The sequence below is a fragment of the Globicephala melas genome, chromosome 3, assembly GCF_963455315.2.
Source record: "Globicephala melas chromosome 3, mGloMel1.2, whole genome shotgun sequence".
Classification (NCBI taxonomy): Eukaryota; Metazoa; Chordata; class Mammalia; order Artiodactyla; family Delphinidae; genus Globicephala; species Globicephala melas.
The window spans coordinates 158595885-158614075 of record NC_083316.1 but is presented as its reverse complement, the minus strand read 5'-3'; the positions used below and the strand labels follow the sequence as shown (position 1 = coordinate 158614075).

At 58.9% G+C, this 18191-nt stretch overlaps 3 protein-coding genes across 11 annotated transcripts in view; 1 reads left to right on the top strand and 2 right to left on the bottom strand.

Moving 5' to 3' along the window:
* The window catches only part of CPAMD8 (C3 and PZP like alpha-2-macroglobulin domain containing 8), a 99214-nt gene extending 96815 nt beyond the window's left edge, over positions 1-2399 (top strand). For 5 of the 9 annotated variants that reach the window (XM_060296832.1, XM_030880221.2, XM_060296831.1 and 2 more), the window contains one exon: positions 1152-2399. In XM_060296832.1, coding sequence (XP_060152815.1) covers positions 1152-1182 — 31 coding nt within the window. In that variant the 3' untranslated portion in view covers positions 1183-2399. Of the gene's footprint in view, positions 1-1127 lie in introns of all 9 variants that reach the window. The other 4 variants (XM_060296830.1, XM_060296829.1, XR_009563533.1 and 1 more) reach the window with 3 other exon arrangements.
* A 1333-nt stretch (positions 2400-3732) lies between these two features.
* On the bottom strand, positions 3733-5180 carry F2RL3 (F2R like thrombin or trypsin receptor 3). Its single transcript, XM_030880220.2, has 2 exons — positions 5063-5180; positions 3733-4766 (listed from the first exon to the last, which is right to left on the bottom strand). Exons 1-2 carry the CDS (start codon positions 5169-5171, stop codon positions 3733-3735), a joined length of 1143 nt encoding a protein of 380 aa, XP_030736080.1. The 5' UTR covers positions 5172-5180.
* Positions 5181-10380: 5200 nt separating this feature from the next.
* SIN3B (SIN3 transcription regulator family member B) overlaps positions 10381-18191 on the bottom strand; it is a 37538-nt gene continuing 29727 nt past the window's right edge. Inside the window, exons 13-19 of the mRNA XM_030880223.2 lie at positions 17361-17964; positions 17003-17172; positions 14368-14541; positions 13987-14079; positions 12833-12927; positions 12421-12625; positions 10381-12321 (exon numbers count right to left, since the gene is read on the bottom strand). Of these exons, the coding sequence (XP_030736083.1) occupies positions 12091-12321; positions 12421-12625; positions 12833-12927; positions 13987-14079; positions 14368-14541; positions 17003-17172; positions 17361-17964 (1572 nt within the window). The 3' untranslated portion in view covers positions 10381-12090. The remainder of the gene's footprint in view (positions 12322-12420; positions 12626-12832; positions 12928-13986; positions 14080-14367; positions 14542-17002; positions 17173-17360; positions 17965-18191) is intronic.

Here is an 18191-nt window from a genome sequence, read left to right as displayed (position 1 = left end):
TCCATGCCTTCTTTTGAATATCTTTTAGAATTGCATTTTGATTCAGTTATTGTTGTTTTAGCATTATTTTTTTAGCGGTAACTCTGGGGATAAGACTATTCATCTTTAAATTTTTCACAGTCTACTTGGTGGGAGTATTGTAACCACCTTCAGCAAAATGTAGCAACTCTGAAGTCATTTCTGTCCATGTGTTGTCCCCTCCCATCTCTCATGCTAATAATTATCATATGTATAACTTTAAAGTCACCCAAGTGTTGCCCACCCTGTCCAGTGTCTTCTGAGAGAGGTCTGCTTTTATTTTCCTTTTGCAGGGGAAGATTTTTATTAAACTTCTAAATTTGAGGTACCATAGGTTCACACGCAGTTGGAAGAAATAACAGAAAGATCTTAGGTGCCCTTCATCCAGTTCCCCCCAGTGGTAACATCTCCCAGAACTCAAGTTACAGTGTAACACCAGGAAATTGACATCAATGCAATCTACCCGTCTTACTCCTATTTCACCACTTTTACATGCACTCATTTGCAATTGAGTCTGCAATTTTCCCCCACGTGTAGATTTGTGTAATCATGACCACAGTCAAGATACAGGACAGCCCATCACCTCAAGGATCCCTTTAGTTGCAGGTTTATAGCCACACCCACCTCGATTTCCGCGCCCCCCCCAACCATTCATTTGTTCTCCTGCTCTATACTTTTGCCATTTCAGGGATTCTTTGTAAACAGAATGGTGGGGTATGTAACCTTTTGAGATTGGCTTTTTCTCACTCAACAGAGTTCCCTTGCTGTCCATCCATGGTGTTGTATCAGTAGTTCCTCCCTTTTCATAGCTGATTGAGTTCCACAGATAAGTCTTCTATTTGGTCAGTGGTCCCTTGCATGCTGCGCTCATTCTTACCAGAAGTGAAGGCCCCATCCCATCACTGTGGCCTGGTGGGGATGGGCGGGGTCCTGAGGGGCCCTGCTGGACCGTGTCCCCCCAACCCCGGCTCCAGGTGGGGCGCTCATGTCTCAGTGGGCGGAGGCAGCCAGGCCGAGCCACTTGGAGGCGGGTTTAGGGAGTAGTCCGCAGTCCCGCCCCTGCCAGGCCTGGCAGCCCACAGGCATTTTTCGGCTTCTCTCCCCATCAGTCAGAGTGGCTTCTCTTCCTAAAGCTCCGAGCAGGAAGGCGTGATCTGGCTGTGATTTCGCCCCACTGGAAGAGGGTCGCTGACAGGAGACTTGACTGTCTGGGGGCCGCTGGACCCTGCCCGGGTGACCCCTGCTTCCAAACGAACCCGATAAACAGACCATCAGAGACGACGGTGGGCCTCCTGGGGGCCCAGTCCCCACCTCAACAGGAAGGATGGTCAGCGAGGTGGCTGGAGGTGCCCCCCTCCCCGCCAGCTGCAGCTGGAGCACAAGTCACCCCACCCTACAGCCTTGGGCTGGGTGGCCAGAGCAGCTCCCACAGCCTGACGTTCTGCTCCCCGGAGGAGGGACATTTCTGGGAAGGACTCGTAGCCAAAGACCTGTTTTCTGAGGGAGCACGACTCTGGCCAAATCAAGGACGTAGCGTCGGCAACTTAGAAACGAACAAGGCTGCTTTTCTGCATAATGACTGCCTGGGCTGCTGAACCCCCAGACCCAAACCCCAAATTGTCCCAGAACTGTCACAGTCCCTGCACCCCTGCCTCAACCCAGGGGTCCCTGAATGTTTAGCCTCGACAGCACCACCACTTTCTCTGCAGAGAAAGTCCTGGGCTCCAGACAGATGCCCCTTCATCTGCCCACTTCCTGACCTCGACCTGTGAACCCCTGATCTTCCAATGCCCCGCCTGGAAGATTGTCCCGCTCCTAGCAGCCTGGGAGGGTGTCCCAGCTCTGGACCTACCGAAGCCGTGTGCTCAGACCTGCCTCCCGGCTCTCCATGCCCCCTCCTGCATTCTCCTGTCTTCCGCCTCCATGGTGGTAATTTATTTCAGCCGACACTGCTCATCTCTGGACAGCACGGAGACCCTGTGGGGGCTGCCCAGCCTGTGGGTCCCCGTCGTGCAGCACCGGCCACTTTCCACGCTCCTGACCCCTGCCATCCTGCAAGGTTACTGCACCCTTGCCGAGGCCCTGTTGCCACTTGCCATAGAGGCTGCTGGTGTAATAAAAGCTCATTTCCATAGAGTCCCTGACAGACTTGGGCCTCCTGCGGGCAGGGGAGGCTGAGAGGCAGCTCTAAGCGCTGGAGCCCAGCTCCCTTCCGGCCCCTCACCTCCATTCCTTCGTCTACAGCCCAGCCTTTCAGAGCAGGGTGAGGCTTTGGAACACTTGCATCCCAGGGTAATCATAGATTCCCATGCACTTGTAAGAAATCAGACCAGTACAGAGAGGTCCTGGCTACCCTTTACCCAGCCTCCCCCAGTGGTAACATCTTGGAAGACTCTAGCACATCATCATACCAGGCTATTGACATGATATTCTTCGTTGACTTTATTCACACAGCCCCAGGTTCACTTTTACGTGGGAGAGCGTGTGCGCGCGCGCTTGTGTGTGTGTGTGTGTGTGTCCGTCCTGGGGCTTCCGGCTCACTCTTCCCCAGACCAGAGACATACGAACTTGATGGGGAGCCCGGGAATGGCACCCATTCCCCTCTGCCTCTGGAGAGGGCTTGTGTACTCCCACAGCTGATGCCTCGGTGGCTCCGGACACTGTGCCCTGTGTTGCCTTCTGGGGTGGGGAGCGGCAGGGTGTGTGTGTGTCTGGGGCTACGGCTGCCCTTCCCCACGTGGTGCCCCCTGCCTTGATGCAGAGCAGCCTTCAACTGGCTGGGGGTGGGTTCTGCGAAGCTGCAGCCCCCTGACCCTGGGTGTACACCCTGGGTGTACACTGTAAATCTTCACATTGCTCCACCCACCCAGTCCATGGGGGAGTTACCTGAGAAGAGGGATCAGACCAAGGGAAAGCAGGAGGAGGTGACATCTTGCAGCCAGGGTGACAGTAGGAGGCTGAGCCCTGTGGCTCCCAGTGATGGGTTGCACCAGGCTTTGGGGAGCAGAGTAGAGGTCTCCAGTGCTCAGGAGATGCCCCAGAACACTAAGGCCCATCCTGGGAACGAGGACCGCCAACGGGGCTCCCAGCCGCCTGGGCCACAAGCGGGGAGGGGGCCCGAGCCTCCTCCTGGGTGGGGTCCTGCTGCAGGTCCAAGGCAGCATCAGCTTTGCCTTGTCCACACCTTGGACACGGACACAGGTGAGCTGGCTGGGCCTGGGAACCTGCATTTAATGCTCGTCTTAGTTTCCTGGGGCTGCTGTAGCCAAGTACCACGTACCAGGTGGCTTAAAACAACAGAAATTTATTCTCTGACAGTTCTGGAGGCCAGAAGTCTGAGATAAAGGTGGGCAGGGTTGGCTCCTTTTGGGGGCTCTGAGGGAGCGTCTGTCCCAGCCTGGTCTCCTGGCTTCTTCTGGTGGCTGCCAGCAGTCTGTGGCATCCCTTGGCTTGTGGCCATATCACCCCATCTCTGCCTCCGTGGTCACATGGGCTTCCCTGTGTGTCTCTGTGTCTTCTTATAAGGACACCAGTCACATCGGATTTTGGGCCCGCCCTACTCTAGTGTGACCTCATCCTAACTAATTACACTTGCAATGACCTTATTTCCAAATAAGCTCACTTTTGGAGGTTCTCGGTGGACACGAATTGGGAGGGGACCCTATTCAACCCAGTGCAACCCCCTTCCTGTTTGTCCAGCCTGTGGAGGGGCTGTCACACAAACGAGGAGGACCGGGTGCAGGTGGCCGGGCTGCACCCCTCCCTGGAAGCTGTTGCGGTACCGGGCGCCCGGCGAAGCACCACTTCCTGCACCTTGCTCCTGAACTCGGCCGACACGTAGTAGTAGATGAAGGGGTCTACACAGCTGTTGAGGGTGCTGAGCGCCAGGCTGGGCAGGTAGGCGGCGTACAGGTCCCCCCAGGCGTCAGGGTCCGGGTTTGAGTAGTGCAGGAGCAGCAGCACGTTGCTGGGCGCAAAGAGGGCCACGGCCGAGGTCAGCACCAGCGCGGTCAGCCTCAGCGCGTGGCTGTAACGCCGGCCGCCGGCCGCCAGCGTGCGCAGGGTGGCCCCGTAACTCAGCAGCATGGCCAGCAGCGGCAGGAAGCAGCCGAGCACCGCCAGGCAGAGGAAGGCAGGCCGCCAGTAGGAGGCCTGGGCACCGACGGGCAGCACGTCGTGGCAGAGCACGTGGTCCGAATGCGACAGCCGGAAGGTCTGCTGCTGCAGCGCCAGGGGCAGCGCCAGGGCGGCTGCCGCCAGCCAGGCTGTGACACAGAGCCCAATGGCCAGGCGCTGGCCTCGCAGGGTGCGGGCCCGCAGCGGGTGCACCACGGCCAGGTAGCGGTCCAGGCTGATGGCGGCCAGTAGCAGCACGGAGCCGTACATGTGACCATAGAGCGCGGCCGTGTCCAGGCGGCAGGCGGCCTCGCCGAAGGGCCAGCGCTGGCCCCGCAGGTGGTAGGTGATGCGTGGCGGCAGCGCCAGGGCCAGCAGCAGGTCAGCCGCCGCCAAGTTCATCAGCAGCACAGTGGATGGCAGTTGTGGCACCCGTGTGGCCAGCACCCACAGCGCCAGGCCATTGGCGGGCAGCCCCACTGCCAGGGCCAGCCCGTAGAGCGCGGGCACCAGTCTCGTGGGCACCCAGCCTAGCAGCAGTGCCCGAGAGCTGGCCGGGACCTCCAGAGTGTTGCTGTCATTGGCACAGGGCTGGCCAGGGAAGCTGCGCGGGTGGGGCCCCGGCGTGCTATCTGGGGAAGAGAGGCCCGGAGGGAAAGGGGATAGAAGCGCTGAGAGGCCAGGAGTCACCCCCCCACCCCTAGCCCCTCACTTGGTTCCCCAGCTGGATGGCGAGGCCCCTGAGAAAGTGTAGATCTAGCCCCCAGCTCTCAGGAGCCCCTGGGCTGGTGGGACAGAGCTGGACATGGAAACCCCCAGCCCTGTGGACTCAGGGCTGGGCTGGAGAAGCCCCACCCCCGTTCCCTGTCTCCCTTTCACCGGCTCTGGGCACCCCCCCAGTCCCAAGGCAGGGCCCGAGGTCACTCACCATCACCTCTCTCCGTGCTGCCCCCATCGTCGTCGTAGATAATGGGGGTCTGAGTGTCATCCAGGCTGAACCCCAGTGCTAGGGGCCACAGCATCAGGAGAGCCCACATATTGCCGGTGCTGGGTGCCGGCTACTCTGGGCTGTGGCCGGCTGACCTCAGGCTTCCTGCCTGGCCGGACCCCCTACCCCCGCCCCCAGCTTCCTGAGTGCCGGCGGAGGAGGGGACAAGGTCTGGTGAGATAAACTGGTCCCTGCCCCCATGAGCCCGTGGGAGGCCCAAAGCCTGGCCTGAGGAGGCCTGGCAGCTGGAGTTACTTGGGGTCTAGGTGCTGGGCCAGTAAGATGGGAGAGGAGGCGCCAGGCTGCAGCCCCCATCCAGCCTCTGTAGGCCAAGTAGCCACTTCTTGCTGGCCGATCACGTCTCGGCCCCATCCTCGTGACAGCCCAGCCCTCCGTGCCATGCTCCCCTCCATCCATCAGGAACGCTTGGCCCTTCCTGAAGCCCCCTCCTCTCAAACCCCACCCCCGGCTCTGGCAGGCAGGACCCCAAATCAGAGGCCAGAGCAGGTGAGCGGACCCCCCCAGGTGCCCCTGGCCCTCTGTGGAGGTTACCCTGCCGTATGCAGCCTCACCCACGCCCCAGCACAGGTCCCCCGGCAGGCGCAGAGAGGGGCAGGCCTTGTGAGCCTGCTGAGGAGGTCTTGGTTCTCAGCCAGAACCCCCGATGCTGAGCATGTGCTGTCCTGGGGGTCTTAGGGGAGCGTGGCTGCAGCCCCCTCTGGGGGGTGCCCAGTTCTCAAAGCCGCTTCTGCTCTGGTCCTGACCCCACGCTCAGCCTGGGGTCCCAGGTGTGACCAGGGGCCACAGCCGTACATGAGCCAGAGGGGGTGGCCCAGCCAGCCCAGAGAGCCCCCTGAACCACCTTCCATTGGGGTCCTCACCCCTCAGACCTCTCCACGTCCCACCCAGAGGGGAGGGTACTCCTCCGTCCTGAATACGATCCCCCCTCCAGACCTCAGAGCAGCTACACCGTCCTACCCTGGGGGAGCCCTGCACTGGGGGTGCTCGGTCTCTATGAGGTCAGGGCTGGGTCACAGTGGTGGGGGCAATGTCTGGGAGCAGATGGACCCCAAGGGGGCAGTGGGGGTCAGGGAAGAAGAAATGAACTAGGGGTGGGAGAGGGGGTCAGATGGAGCCGTGTCCTGGTATGGCGAACCCTAATCTAGCCACACACTCGGGGACACGGGAACCAGCCAGGAAATGACCGAGCAGTCCTGCACAGAGTCAGTGTAGCCAGAGGCCGAGATGCTGAGGTCCCTGCCCCCCCAGCCCCAGGGTTGGTCGGCAGGGATCGAGACCTGGAGAGCTCCAGTCAAGGCAGGGGTCTCAGCCAGGAACCTCTCCCTCATTTCTGAGCAGTTTCCACCAGCACCAATGACAAATTCATCCCACACCTACGCCTCACAGCACACGTGACCAGTGATGATGATGATATGCCCTCAGCGCACAGGAAAACGGGGATGGGGACCCCTTGCCGCCCTCCAGGAGAGAGCAGGGACTCTGCTCACGGGAAGCTGGGCCCGGCAGCTCTTCCCTGCCAGGGATAGGGCAGACTGGAGCGTGAGGCGGGTGGTTTGACTCAGGAATTCCGTGTCTAGGAATTTATGGTGGGTCTGTATAGGGAAACGCTCAGGAAGACGTCTGTACGGGGAAATTTCCGGCAGCGGGGCGGGGGGGGGCCTTAAACAACCCCCCCCCACCCCTGCCGCCACGGAAACAGCCGTGGAGGTGCCGGGCCCGCTGTTTCCAATCGGATGACAAGCCACATGAATACCTCCTGGGGGACACTGGGGGCAGCTGCCTTCAGGGGGAGGGACATGGGCACCTACTCTTCTCTGTGAGCTTTTTTTGTGCTATTGGAATTTTCTGTGCCGTGCGTCACTTTCCGTTAAAACTCATGTTTCAAAAAAGGCATAATAGTAGCTTTAAAAGGAAGGAAATTCTGACACAGGCTACAACATGGATGAACCTTGAAGACACTGTGCTGAGTGAAATAAGGCAGTCACCAAAGGACAAAGACTGTATGATTCCACTTATATGAAGTCCCTAGAGTGGCCACATGCACAGAGACTGAAAGAAGCAGAAGGGTGGTTGCCAGGGGCTAGGGGTGGGGAGTTAGTGTTTAGTTGAAGATAGAGTTTCAGTTTGGGAAGATGAACAGAGTCTGGAGATTCATGGTGGGCATGGTTATACAACCACGTGGATGTACTTTTTATTTATTTACTCATTTACTCATGGCTGCGCTGCAAAGCTTGTGCGATCCTAGTTCCCCAACCAGGGATCGAACCCACGCTGTCAGCAGCGAAAGCGCCGAGTCCTAACCACTGGACCACCAGGGAATTCCCAACGTGGGTGCACGTTATGTCACTGAACTGTACACTTAAAATGGTCATGTGGTAAATTGTGTTACGTGTATTTTACCACAATTTAAATAAGTGAAAGGGCTTCCCTGGTGGCGCAGCTGCCGATGCAGGGGACACGGGTTCGTGCCCCGGGAAGATCCCACATGCATGGCATGGCCATGGCCGCTGAGCCTGTGCTCCGCAACGGGAGAGGCCACAACAGTGAGAGGCCCGCGTACTGCAAAAAAATAAATAAAACAAATAAATAAATAAATAAGTGAAAAAACGGCAAACAGACCTAAGCCAGTGGCTAGTCCTGGGACTCCTCATCCTCCAGCCTCATCTGGACCCTCCAAGCCCCCTCCCCCAAGCCTGTCCTCCCTGGCTGCCCCTTCCTGCCTCACCGTCTCCACTAGAAGATGGAGGTCACTGATGACTCAGCCCCTCAAGTCCTTCCGAGGCAATGCTTCTCGGGATGGCCATCTTTGTGGAAATTGTGTTTTCTTTATGTTGTACTTTGAAGCCAGATGGGCACCTGCAAATGTGCCCGGATCTCCCCTCATTCCCGGGCTGGGCCTCGGCCTGCGGCCAGGGACATTAACCCTCGGACCAGAATGAGAGGTGGGTGCTGTGACCCCCGACTTGCCGGGCACCAAGGTTTGAGGTCCAGCCCTCCCAACCACAGAAGCCCTATGCTTCATCCCCGGAACTCCAAATCTGAGTCTGCTCACCTGTCCTGTGGGCTGGAGCTCCCGCACACAGGGCTGCATGGAGAAGGTTCTGGAGAGCCTCCGGCAGGGCTGGAGGTATGGCATGCTCATCACCCCCCATCCCTGCAGGCTCTTTCTGGGCATGTTGCATCCCCACCAGTCCCACCGCTACCAGTTCTACCCCCCCACCCCCACGCCCGCCACGGACCTCCTGAGACTGATTTTAGGTCAACTTGCTTTTTAGAACAATCAGCTTCATTCTCAGCCAGGACATCAGGCGCATTGCGCTAGTTCTATTTTGCAAAGACCCAGCAAGGCAAACACCTCATTAGGAACAGAGTAAATGTTCTTCCTGAGCCCCCCAACTCCACTGCTGCCCCAAGCACCACAGGCAACCCCCCCCACCACCGTGCTAGGGAGGGGAGGGCAGCCCACCTGGTCCTGCAGCTCCGCACCACTTGAAGGAGGCCGGAAGAGGAGCTGCAGGGCCGTTAGGATGAGGGCTGCTTTATGTAGGCACAGGGCCCAGGTCCTCATCTGCGTTTGCTGGGCCCCCTCTGCCACGTGGGGCTGCTGTCTTTCAGGCCAGCGGAGACCCTCCCTCCTGTCTCTTGTCCAGGAACCTCATCCCAGTCACAGGCACTGCCCACTCGAGGGGAGGCACTCTTCTGGAAGGTGTCCAGTAGGGCTGGAATCCTGGGGCCAAGAAGAGTTCTGCCCGCCACAGAGGTCCCTGGGGACGGCTCTTGTCTGCTCTCCTGGGACCGGGTGTCCTTCCTGGGAGCTGCTGCAGCCACCATCTGCCTCCCAGGCCTGCCCTCCCAGGGCTTCCAACAAAAGCCAGTCTAGGAGCGCAGAGCGGGCCCTGGCCACGGCTGGATGTGAGCTTGCGGCAGGAGAAATCTAGGGCCGCACCAAGCCTCGGTCACAAACTCCCCAGGAGCTCTTACCCTCTGGGGAGTTGCGCACTGCCAGGGGCGTGTGGGGGGGGTCCCTGGGAGGCAGCTGTGGCCCCTTGGGAAGGTTGGGGACAACTCTTGGGAGAGGACTTGCCAGGTGGGCAGGGTGGGCTGGGCAGAAGGCAGGGCCAGCTGAGCTCAGGGACCCAATGGGTGAGGCCTGGCAGTGGGCACTGAGTGGGAGGGGAGGGGGTCGGCCAGTTGCGCTGCAAAAGCCTCGTGGGGTGGGGGGCAGCTAAGAGGACCCTAAGCAGAGCTGAGGGCTCCCTCTTACCTGGAGGCAGGTGTGGGGCTGGTAGGAGGGGGTCCTGGAGATGTTCAGGGGACCCAATGATGGTGAAGACACAGGAGGTGAGAGGAAAGGAGGGGGCAGGGGGGCAGCTGGGAGGGGGGGACCAGAGAGCACGGAGGGTGGTTTTGTAGGGCTAGAGGAGGGAGAGACCCCGCATCCCCCGCCATCTGTGGGCTTCTGGACCTGGTGTCAGAAGCAGGTGGGCAGGCACAGAAAGCCCACAGCAAACGCTGCAGTCTTCAAATTGTTTTGCATGTGCAACACTGGAAGGAAACACTTCTCATTTCCAGCAAATACGAAAACTGAGCTGGGAATGAACACACCCAAGTCCCCTACATACGAACCTTCAAGTTGCGAACGTGGGTTCCATCAGCGTCAGGCGTGAGTGAAATTGCAGCTTGCCCTCTGTCTCCTATTGCTGACGATCCTTCAGCTCTACCGTCTCCCACCTCCTCTCCCTCCTCCAGTCAGTAACCCTTCTCACCTGTTCACTTGACGCCAGCCCTGTATGCCAGCTGTTGTACTGTACTATTGTCCTTTTCAAGGGACTGTACTGTAAGGTTCAAAATGTTTTATTGTTTTTTATGTATTATTTGTATGAAAAGTATTATAAACCTATTACAGTACAGTACCATATAGCCGATGGGGTTAGTTGGGTACCTAGGCTAACTTCGTTGGAACAAATTGGACTTGGCGAACGCGCTCTCGGAACAGAACTTGCTTGTATGTAGGGGACTTATGTATTCTAGAAAACACCCTGGAGGCGGGGCCATGCCCCGGGGGAAACAGGACCCTGTTGCGCAGCCACAGGGAAGCCACAGTGGGGGGGGGGTCCCCACATGGGGTTTGAGAACTCCCAGGCGCACCTGTGCAGACACTCCCTGCGGTCAGGCCAACCCTGGCAGTGAGAGGTCACCCCCAGATTTGCTCACAGGAAATGACTGACTGAACCTCACAGCTTTAGATCAATATTTAATTTTTAGCTTTAATGTGCAAATAAATAGAAAAGGAAAACTACATTCAAAACAGCTGCAAAGGAAGTACAAGCCCCAGAACAGAAATTCTTCAAAACCAGAAGAGATGCTCGCTAGAAGCATGCAGGATGGGGGGCTTGGTGGGGTACGGCCCGCACCCGGGCCCAGGCAGAGGCACGGGAGGAGCTGCGGGCTCCCGAGGAGGACGGCTGCCGGGAGGGTCTGGTTCAGGAATTCTGGTAAGTTTCCTTCTTATAAAACAAGGATGCGTACAAAGTGCATGGATTACACGTGAGAAAACACGGGTGAGGAGACACCCAGGTGGGACAGGTTGGCCTTGGAATCGCCCAGGCCTGGAGTCACAGGCTTTGCAAACCTCGAGTTCCACAGGTAAACTTCTAGAAACACGTCTCCAATTCCCGGAACCTTGGGTGTTTGGCACAGCTCAGCTGCAGGAAGGCAAGGGCTGCGGCTGGCAGAGGCAGCTGCACGGGGGTTCTTCCAGGCCCACGGGTCAGTGGAGCCCACTTGCTGATGGTGTCAGGGGCCCGGCCAGAGCTTCTCGTGGTGCCGGAAGTTCAAAAGGCTGGTTCCTAGCCCAAACTGCTTGGCATTCTTGGCACAGAAGCTTTTGCCTCTCACACCATACCCGCCCCGGGGGGTGGCTGCCGGAATGGAGGCGTTGGGGTGGGTATGCAGAAGTCCACAAAGAGGGCTGTCACCCCCAGAGAGGCCGTGGGACTTGGCCGTTGTAGAACTTACAACCACTAAGAGAGCATAAAGGAATAAATATGTGTGCATATATATACTTCTAGAATGTCCATCTTAGGTACACAACCGCACCCCAGGGCCCTCCCAGGGTGGGACCACTCGAGCTCAGCGGGTGTGGCAGGCCAGGCCCCCTCCCCTCACGTGCTCAGAGTCCAGCTGTCGGATCAACATGGGGTTTGAGTCTCTTTTTTTCCAGAGCAGGGTCTCCTGGCCAGTTCTGGTGCCGCCTGCCCACTCTGTCTGGATGTCAAAGCAGGATCCCAACAGTCTGGCTGAAAGGGCTCTTCTCACTTTCGAAGTGACTGAGGACCCCAGGCAGGCACCCGCTGGGCCAAGCCGATGCCCGAACTGTCAGATGCAGGCTGTTGCCCAGCTTGGGAAATGTTTCTAGAAGCCTGGGAAGGACATGCTTTTCAAGCAGGTCCACCTGGGCCCGACTCCTCCGACGTCAGGGACCCTCAAACGCTGACCCCTCCTGAACGTGAGCCCTCGAACGTGAGCCCTCGCGCGGCTCTCCACCCACTTTCACCATACGCAGGAAAGGACCCGTGGTGCCCAAGCCTGGGGATTTGGCATGTGTGACGGGAGTAGCCCAGCAGGCATGTGAACGCACTCACTTGTGCCTTGAGCGGTGCACTGCTTCTCCCCCTTCCAGTGGGGACTGAGCCCCTAGAGTTCAAGTGCGGGGAGTGCTTTACGTCTGGCACAGGACGGGCCCAAAGGAAGCGGGGAAGCCAAGAGGGATGGCAGCGTGGGGCCGAGAGCCGACACAACCCGCCCTTCTCTGGAGCTCACAGCCCATAGCAGCAAGGCTGGGGGACGCTCTGCTCCCCTCACACTGTTTATGAAAACGCCCGATGGGCACACAGGCCGAGGAAGCAACTGCACTAAGTGCGAGTCGTAGTGCCCGTGTGGGAGCGTCAGGGCGAGGCTGGGCGGCGGCTGTACTGCACTCGGTAGCGGGTCACCGGCAGCCCGTGCACGTGAGCTGTCTCGCAGAGCGTCTTGCAGGGCACCATGTCCTCGTCCTCCTCGCCCATCAGCCAGTCCTGCACCAGGCTGGCTGCCTCCACCGGCACGTTGTCCTCCAGCCAGCGGCTGTGCCACTCCTCGAAGTGCTGGTGGTGGCGCAGCAGGACCAGGGGCTGCACCTGCAGGGGGCGGGGGAGAGAAGAATCAGGATGGCCCAGGCACCCCAGACAGCTGTGGGCTGGCCCCCAGGTTCCCGGGACGTGGGCAGGGAGGGGCACCTGCTTGGCCCGGCCGAGCGTCCCACGGCGGTACATGTAGTCCTCGGAGTTCACGATGAACATCATCTTGTGGGTGCTGAGTTTGAAGCGGCAGTCCACGTTGCAGGCGCTCTCTACCCCGACCAGCCGCTTCCAGGAGCTCTTGGCCTCACCCCGCAGCGCGCGCACCTGCTCACACTGCCACCTGCGGAACTTCTTGAGGTTCCTGGGGGCGAGGAGGATTTGCAGACTAGAAGGTCCTCGTGGCCCAGCAACACTGGGAAGATGCCTGACCTCCCAGGGTTGGAGAAACGCAATCTGAAGCAATGAAAACCACCACCCAAACCCTTTGATCCCGTGAAAACTAATAAAACCCCGTCACGCTGGGTGCTGGCAACGGTGGGAGAGGCCCCCGGGCCCAAAGTCCTCTCACCTCTGCAGGAACACAGGCTTCAGGAGGAAGCCCTCGGTGGGCGAGCTGGACGCACCCTCGGTCCCCACGTACTGCTCCACGTACCGAGCCAGGTGCTTGGGGGACAGAGGGAGACGCAGCCCAGGTCATCAGAGGCTCCCGGGGACTTTGTCCCCACCCCTCCCGAAGCACTAGGATAACAGCTATCGAGAACCCTGAACTGTGATAGAGACCAGCAGACTGCAGTTCCCAATAAAGGGCTCCGCTGGAGCGGGACACGCACACCCAGGCCACTATTCAGATGATTTATGGCATTTCGTGCGTAAGTGGATAAATTCCTGCTGTGTAACGACTTTCCTGTATCCATCACGTGATAAGTTCACGTGGAACAGGAGGCCCCTGACACGGAGGAGAGCGGGCTCTGGGGGATGGGTGGGCAGGAACAGACAGCAGGTAGGAAGAGGGAGAGCACCGGCAGGAGTTGCGGCTGAGTAAAGGGGGGGCCCGGAGCGGTCACCAGGTCCAGGGCAGACATGGCCTGCAGCGTCCGAGGGATCCTTCAACTGCTCACCACCCTGTTAAAGCACGAGGCTCCTCCAGACTCAAGCGTAACAAAAGCACATTTGCTGGAAACTTCTGGAAGGGACCGGGTGTGCAGGCCCCTACCCTCCCTTGTTTTGGAGTGTTTCCAGCGAAGGGCGCTGTGAAGGGAGCCCCCGAGGCTGTGGTGGGTGGCGCCCCCGCTCTGTGAAGGCAGCTTGGGCTTCTGGGCCCTGCTCCCTGGCGTGCGCGCACCAAGCGGAATGTGCGCCTCAACGTGTGGGCCAGGTGGGTTTTCTCCTGGTGGTCAGGGGGCACCCAGAGCTCTGAGCTCCATGCACAGGGAGCGCCGGGCCACATGCCACGGGGTCTGAGTGACTGGGCTGGCTATGGGCGGACGGCACAGTGTCGGCAGCAGGTGGCAGGAGCCGGGGTTTCCGCAACTCCCACCTCCTGATGCGTTTCCAAGGAGAGCGTTCAACCTGCACAGAGGCTTCTCTGGTGGACGTTTTGCGGCCTGTGCTCAGCCAGCATGTGCATGGGCTCCCGTGGTGGGAGCCCCACGATGCTGCCTGTGGCTGCCCCTGGCCCCCATGGTGTGTACAAGGCACAGAGCACAGGGCTGCGGTCCTCACCTGCACCTCTAGTGGGTCCTCTGTCTGGGCTTCCTCGGTGTCCAGGAGCTCAATGGTCATGATCACCTGCCCTTTGCGCTGGAGGAACATCACCTGGGGAAGGAGGGGGACAAACAGCCTGAAGCCACGAGAACAGCCCAGGCTGGCAGAGGATGAGGTCGAAAGGTCATCAACGATCCCTCTTCACCAGCCTCCAAGCCCCATCCTTCCTTGAGGGACCACGTGCCGGGCTCCCACCTCACAGGCCCTGTGGTGCCCTCCGGGGCCGGGGCCTGCGTCCAGAGGCCCAGCGAAAGCAGCACACAGTACTGGGCTCCTGTCGTGGGTGCCCGCCGTGCTCCCCCCAGCCTCGTGTGGGGCTGAGCGTGGCTGGCCTCTCACCTTAAAGCAGTTCTCGTCAGCCATGCACCGCTCGGCCTTCCACTGATAGCTGGTCTCCCTGGCGGCGCGGACACAGCGGGAGGACAGGTTCCCGCCGGCAGCGCCCCGCTTCTTCTCGTTCAGGTAGAGCTCCACCACCTTCAGACAGACATCGTCGCTCACGAGGTGGTGCAGCTGCCGGGGAGGGAGGGCCGGTGGGTGCCTGGCGTGTGCCCGCCAGGAGGGCTGAGGCACAGCCACCACTCCCACCTCCTGCTGGAGCCCCTACCTCACCCAGAGACGGGGTGGCAAAGTCCACAGGGTGGGGGTGAAGACCAGCGTCCAACGGGCCGTGCAGGGCGACTTCCATGCCACATGCAGACCAGAGCAAACTAGACCAGACTAAACCAGACCAGACTGGGGCAGACCAGGCCCAGACTAAACCAGAGCAAACTAGCAAACCTGACCAGACCAAAAGCGAGACCAAACCAGACCAAACCAGACAAGAGCAAACCCGGGCCAACCAGAGCAGACCAGCAAACCCTGCCTGGGTGTGAGAAACGCACAGAGAAGATGCAAACGGAAGTGTGCCGAAATGGGGAGGGTAATCATAAAAGCAGTGATTGTCTTCCGCCAGCGTTCAGTCATAAACACAAGTGATTCCTTTAATACCTATGAGCATACTTAAAACCTTTAGGCCTAGGATGAGACAAGGATTGGAAAAGGCCGAGGCCGGCGTGAGTCGGCCCCTCTGCGTGTGAGCTGTGGCCCAGACAGGCTACTGCAGACTCAGGGCCTCAGGCTCCGCTCTGTGTGTCCCTCTGCTGAGTGCACACAGCGACGCGTGGACACACATGGGTCTCATATGGTGCCTGACATCCAGCACATTCCCAATCAACATTAGCTGCCGTTACTGAAAATAAGAAATGCTACTTTAAAAAATAAATAAATAAAAGGAAGGAAAGAGTGTGGATACGACGCTGCAGGTTACAGGTGTTGCGTGGAGGGGCCCTGTGAGCCACACGTGGGGGTCCTGCCCTCACTGTGGCTCCAACTAAACGGCTCCAATTTTATTGCTTCTTTTATCTTTTAAAACAGGTTTTACAGGAGACATTTGTGGAGAGAAGGAGTTTTTTTTTTAAAAAAGGCATGAGTCAAAGTATATATGGTCCAATCCTCCCGGTGCTACAGATGGGGCCGCCTTCCCGAGAGCTGTGGCCTGTTGGGGGCCGACTCGCTCGGTCCAGGAGAGATGAGAGAGTCCTCCCCTCCCCGGCCCCCCGGGGCAGGACCAGAGTGGGCCAGGAATCTGGAAGCTTCCCCCCAAGGCTGGCTGTGTCTGCCTGCACCCCAGCCAGGGGAGCAGAGGTCATGCACACATACGGCCCACAGGGGATGCAAAGCGCTGCTCCAAGGGCCCAAATGGGAGCTCGTCCCTGGAATCCTTCCCAGGTGGACGACGAAGGAGCTAACGGGCATCTCAACAGACAGGAATCTCAGAGAATCACGCTGCCTGGACGCAGCCAGACGCTGAGTTTATGCAGCTTCAAAGCCAGGGACTCTACCCCAGTGTCAGAAATCAGCAGCGGGTGCCCGTGATGGGGGGGTGGCTGGAGTGGACACGGGTGGGGCGTCCATCTGTGAAGGCCCACCGAGCTGCACACTGAGGAGTCGGCACTTTTCTGTATGTGTTTTACTTCAATAAGAAATTCGTAAAACCTGGAAGGAACTGCCATTTTTAAAATGTTTCTAGTAACGGTACCTGGGTGGCAGAGTAACGACATTATTCCTTCCTCTGCTGCTTTTCCACTTTACGATGAACAGCCTCACGTGATAACCAGGAAATGAAAGTCAAGCTGAACAACAACTTGAGTGGTCACCAAGCAGGACCCACGTCCCGGGACCACACCCAACGTGTCTGGGGCTTTGCTGTTTATATACTTGTGACCAATTTCCTCTTGTTGACATTCAGCTGGGGGTGATGCTGATGCACGTCACGGATATTCCCCCGCCAGGAAAAGTGGGCCAGTTTCTTTACATGTTGCCAAACAACCCTCACGAAAGGTTTTTCAACAGGGGCTCAGACATATCCTCGCACACGCACATCCACAGCAGCACCGGTCGCCACCACCAAAAGGTGGAAACAACCCAAGTGTCCATCAACGGATGAACGGAAGAACAAAATGTGGTCCATCCACACAACGCAATGTTATGTGACCATAAAAATGGCTGACATACTGACACACGCTACATTGTGGGTGAACCTTATAAATGTTAGGCTGAGTGAAAGAAGCCAGACACAAAAGGCCACATAGTATGTGATTCTGTTTATGTGAAATACCCAGAACAGGCAAATCCAGAGAGACAGAAGAGGGCTGGGAGAGGAGGGATGGGGAGTGACTGCTAATGGAGACAGGGTTTCTCTGGGGGAAGATGGAAATTAGAACTAGTCAGAGATGATGGCTGCACAACACTGCAAATGTGCTAGATTCCACTGAAACGCTCACTTAAAACTGGCGAATATTACTTTACAAGAATTCTACCTTAATTGAAAAAAAGGAAAGGTGCCAAGCACGGGATCAACCGCAGGCACAGGAGTGAAGGAAAGGCACTCGCAGGGAGGTGCTGCCCGCTTGCCCGCCCCACGCCTGCTCACCTGCCGGGCGATGCTCTGCACCAGCTTGTCCATGGTGAAGCCCACGTAGGCGTGGATGGTGAACATCTCGCGCAGGGTGTCCTCATACTGCGTGGGGTCGATGCTGCCCTCCAGGAGGCTCCGCACCATGTCCAGGAAGGCCGGGTAGTATTCCTCCAGCTCCACCTCACCTGAGGGGGCGGCACCATGGTCACGGAGGGCCCGGCTCCGACGCGGCCACCACCAGGAAGGATCTGGAGTCACCACCTCCCACTGCAGGTGGCCCGTGGCTCTGGGGCAGCTGCTCAGCTGGCCCGCCTCCCCTCCCGGATCTCAGAGGCAAGCCCCCATGGTGTCATCCCTGGGCCCAGGGGCTCACTTGGCTGCTTCAGCCGCAGCTCCATGGCGGGGTCGTTGCCCTTCTCCCGGCGGCCCTCGCAGAGCAGTTTCTCCCTTTCCTTCTCCGTCCGGTACTCCAGGAGCTGCTTCTGTGCCTGGCGGTAGATCTTCAGAAGCCTGGAGCACAGGGTCTGATGGAGGCGCAGGAAGAAATACCAGTTGTTGTTGGCAAAGAAGAGGCTGTAGATGTCGTCCAGGGGCTTGTGCTGCGGCGGCTGCTGCTCTGTGGCCGGCGCCTCGCCCGAGGCCCCCTTCTCCTCTGGGGCGCTGCTCTGCGGTCCGGGCGCTGGCTTCTTCCGGTCACCAGGGTCTGCACCCTGCCCCTGGGGGCTCCCCCGGCCCTCATCGGCGGAGTCCTCGGACGCGCCCAGGTCCAGCTGCTGGGAGAAGAAGAGGCTGGGCACGAACTGGTGCACCAGCTGGTGGATGGTGCCCTGGTCCTCCTTCTGGATGGCCGGCTGCCGCTTCACGTAGTAGCTGATGAGGGCGGCTGCGTCCTCCAGGATCTGCCGGTCCTCGTATACGAAGATGAGGTGCGGCTCGCTGGAGGGGGCGCTGCGGCCCTCCGAGTGCTGCTCCTGGTGCTGGGGAGACAGGGCGGCTGTTAGACGGGAAGCGACCCACTGGGAGAACTCCAAGTAGGGGGTCCAGGGCCATGGGGCTCTGAGGGCATCACAATGGGTGGGGGCCCAGCTGAGCTCTGGAACCAAAACGAGGCCGAACTCCCACTACCAAGGCCTGCAGCAGCACTCAGAGGCTGGGGGAAACGAGGCGAGCAGCACCCTGATTATTCGAGTCCAGCTGACCCAGG

Coding starts and splice junctions, on each gene's coding strand:
- F2RL3 (XM_030880220.2), bottom strand. CDS start 5,171: ATGTGGGCTCTCCTGATGCTGTGGCCCCTAGCACTGGGGTTCAGCCTG. Junction 4,767..5,062: donor CAGCACGGAGAGAGGTGATG/GTGAGTGACCTC, acceptor TCTCTTCCCCAG/ATAGCACGCCGGGGCCCCAC.